The sequence below is a fragment of the Atta cephalotes genome, assembly GCF_000143395.1.
Source record: "Atta cephalotes unplaced genomic scaffold scaffold00005, whole genome shotgun sequence".
In the NCBI taxonomy this organism is placed as follows: domain Eukaryota; kingdom Metazoa; phylum Arthropoda; class Insecta; order Hymenoptera; family Formicidae; genus Atta; species Atta cephalotes.
The window spans coordinates 5,567,916-5,571,474 of record NW_012130069.1 but is presented as its reverse complement, the minus strand read 5'-3'; the positions used below and the strand labels follow the sequence as shown (position 1 = coordinate 5,571,474).

Sequence of the window (3,559 nt, the reverse complement as noted above, 5' to 3'; positions counted from 1 at the left end):
TATGTGTATGGTGTGTGTGTGTGTGTGTGTGTGTGTGTGTGTGTGTGTGTGTGTGTGTGTGTGTGTTCATATTGTTTAAAATAGAATTCTAATTTCAACATTCCTGCCGACTTGTGAAATAAATAGTCATTTTTATATTTTTTATAGTCTCTTGACAGAAACTTCATTAAAACTCTTTTTTAAATTCTTTTTCATATAAGTTCTCTTCTTAAATTAGTTTTTAAAAAGTTTTTAGTTACAAGTTTCTTTTCTCTTCCTTTGATATTATGATTATAGGTTGAGATTCATTGCATTAATTTTTTAGTTCAAAGTGTTGCCAGTTAGTTTTACCAGTGAGTTTTGATTTAGACATCAAATGTAGTGCTCTTGAAAGATCTCAGTTTCTTTATTATTATCAACAATAGATGTTCTCGCTTGAAAAGGAAGTATTCTTTCTAAGAAAAAGAGCTTATGAGTAATAATAAGTTGTCAGCTTGTATTTCCTACAATGTATCCAACTATTATATTTTCTACAAAAGAGATTCTGCGAATTTCCTAGTCTATATTTTTTTGCTCACTTCCTTATTTATTTTTTCCGTATTTCTTTTTTTATACCATAACAGAAAGGTTACTCATTTTATTTCAATACAAAAAGAACTTTGTTTAACTTTTTATATTCATATAAACTTCCTATCTACATATATATTTAACATCTAGTTTGACCTTTTTTCAATTTTTAATTTTATTGCTATTAAAAAAATTGATATATTACATAAAAATATAAATAATTATATTTACATAAATATATTTACATAAATATGTCATCATAAATTCATATATTTAGTCGTAAATGTCAGTTGATATTATCAAAATTTTTTTGTATATACATTGTCATTTTCCGAAAAATAATCAAAGTACACAATTTTAATGAATTTATTTGAACTACACAATCTAAGCAAAAAGGAAAATGTAAGTATTTCTTGTGCAATCGGCTGAAATATCTGCCTTCTTCTCGAGACCATGCGAATTTCACGGCGTACGTCACGGCGCGGCGCGGCGCGGGCGAGAGAGCAGCTGTCGACGAGACGACGAGACGACGACGACGCGACGGCGAGAGCCGAGAGGGGCTTTTGGACGCAAGGGATCCCGAAACTAGAATCGCGCGGCCTCCGCCACATAGGCAATCTCTCGAAAATCGACGATGACATCATGGCCGCAGTATTTCGCCCGAAATAAATATACCGTACATCGACATTCCTTCCCGCCTGCCCGGAACCCGCGTCGACGCCGCGCCGCCGCCACCGCCGCCGCCGATAAATATTATTATCGTATCTTTCGTTTGCTCTCGGATTAAAGCCGGTACTCCTCCTTCCTTTCGCTTCCCCTCTCTCGCTCTCCCCCTCTCACCTGGTGCACATTCCATCAAAAATTCGTAATGCAGCCGCGCGTGACGTAAGACATTCCGGCGCGGGTCCAGACTGGCGTCAACAACGAAATACCAAAGTACGTCTCTTTTCCCTCGCGAACATTCGGAATTAGCTGCTACCTGCGATTCCTTTAACTCTACATCACCAAAGAAATCTCTTGTCGCAGTAATGCGACGGGATTATATAAACGTATTCGTATGTAGAGTTGTCAACAAAAATCTTCATCCTAAAGTTCCATAATTCTCCTGCATTGATTTCCAAACTAAATTTCATAATTTTCTCTGGCTTTCAATATTTTGAAATTTTTTGCATTTTCGTCCCGAGTTGGAAAGTCAAATATTTTGTGGAGAGAACAATTTAACGTAGCAATGTAAATTACCTATTATTATAATATTACTAATGTTTGCATTTAATTGTTAAGTTGATAGTATTCCAAAACTACGTATATGTATATTGAACTTCTGTAAAGTCAAGAATTTTAATTTTCCAGAAAATTCCTCGACTTTATCTTGATTTCCAGTTTTATGATAACTCTGTGTACGTATCTATACAGAATACATAATTTTTTGATAAAAATATGGAAAATGAGGAATTATATTAAAACATGAATAATGAAATATGAAAAACACAAAAACATCAGTCCCACCTTCGTTATACGATAATACTTTCGGGAATTCTTCTCGATAGTTGGAAGGCGCAAATCACGTGATTACGAGAAAAATACATCACAATTTCCGAATGGCATCACGTTAATCTAAATATGTGTGTGTATATATATATATATATATATGCATGTAATGTGCGCATCCTACCGGGATATATACAGGGGAACCGAACACGGTTAATCGCGTGTTAATCTACATCTATGCCGTCGTACTCATGGTATGGAGGGGTACGTCGAATGACCGGAAGTAACATGATTTCTCACGGACTGACTTCCTGCCGCCCTCATCGACCCTCGTTGAAATTCCACCAGTTTCTCCCCCTCACTTCCCCACCTCACGTCCGTTTTAATCTCGGCAGAGTGAGGTTCATCGACATGACGGGATCGAGGGGATTGGAATTAACGGATCAATTCAGCTTTTACGAATAGCAATTTAAGCAAAAAATTTATGATCAATTGTTTTCTGTACTTACCTCGAGTACATCATGTGCAGTCTGCATATAGTCACGAAGCATGGCCTCTTGAATAGCTCGCCATTCTTGCCTTGGATCTTCCAGTTGGGTTGTCTCTGTGGATATTAAATCCAATGACATGTTTAAAACAAAGAATCTTAATAAGTCTTATTAATTATCGATGTTTATGGCATTTTTAACGAATATATTTCTCAGGATAAATGGAATGTTATGCTATCACCTTTAATATTATTTTAATAATCTATTATACGCACATAATATATACTGTATATAATATTATAATACTAATATAATTGTATTAATATTATATTAATAAATAAATAAAAGATAAATAAAATTAAATATAGTGATTATTATTAATAGTGTCTGAACTTGAATTAAAGCAACATAATACCATTTTTAATAAAATTAGTAAATTTAATAAAATTATTCAATTTTCAAAATGATATAATAAAGAAACGCAACTCGATGCAACTCGATAACACTTTTATTTTTAAACATTCACTATTTCTGCAAACTTTCTCTCTCTCTTTTTCATCAATCGAATGTATCGAGCGCAATCAGACAAGAAAATGCATGCATAAATCCACGGACTCGCACGTTATGGCACAGATACGTGACATAAAATTCCGAATAAAATCACTTCTTGTATGGTAAGTATCTGGCCGTTCTCTCTGCACTTTCTCGATCAGATAACAGAAGCGGAATAAAAAAACTTACGATTGACATGATTGATGTAGTAGGCGCCCACGTGTTTATCGTAGGCCTCCTCCCAGCCGAGGGGAAGCTCGTTCCCGATACAATCCGCGAATGTCTGTGGTTTAGTAAATCTATAACATACAAAGAGAAAAAAGAATAAAAATATCATAATGTACAAAGTAACGCTGTAAGTATACAAAATACTCATAATATTGAAAAGAAATAACTGAAAAATCAGACATTTCTTATATTCAGTTGATTAAAAATAAAAATGACTGTCCTACGACTGAATAAAAAAAGTCTGTTTGGAATAAAAT

General features: G+C 34.3%; 1 protein-coding gene across 1 annotated transcript in view; it reads right to left on the bottom strand.

Annotated features, from left to right (window-relative positions):
- Nucleotides 1–3,559, bottom strand: part of LOC105626383 (protein kibra) — an 89,598-nt gene that overhangs the window by 50,993 nt on the left and 35,046 nt on the right. The window contains exons 2-3 of the mRNA XM_012207684.1: nt 3,264–3,373; nt 2,544–2,638 (exon numbers count right to left, since the gene is read on the bottom strand). Coding sequence (XP_012063074.1) covers nt 2,544–2,638; nt 3,264–3,373 — 205 coding nt within the window. The remainder of the gene's footprint in view (nt 1–2,543; nt 2,639–3,263; nt 3,374–3,559) is intronic.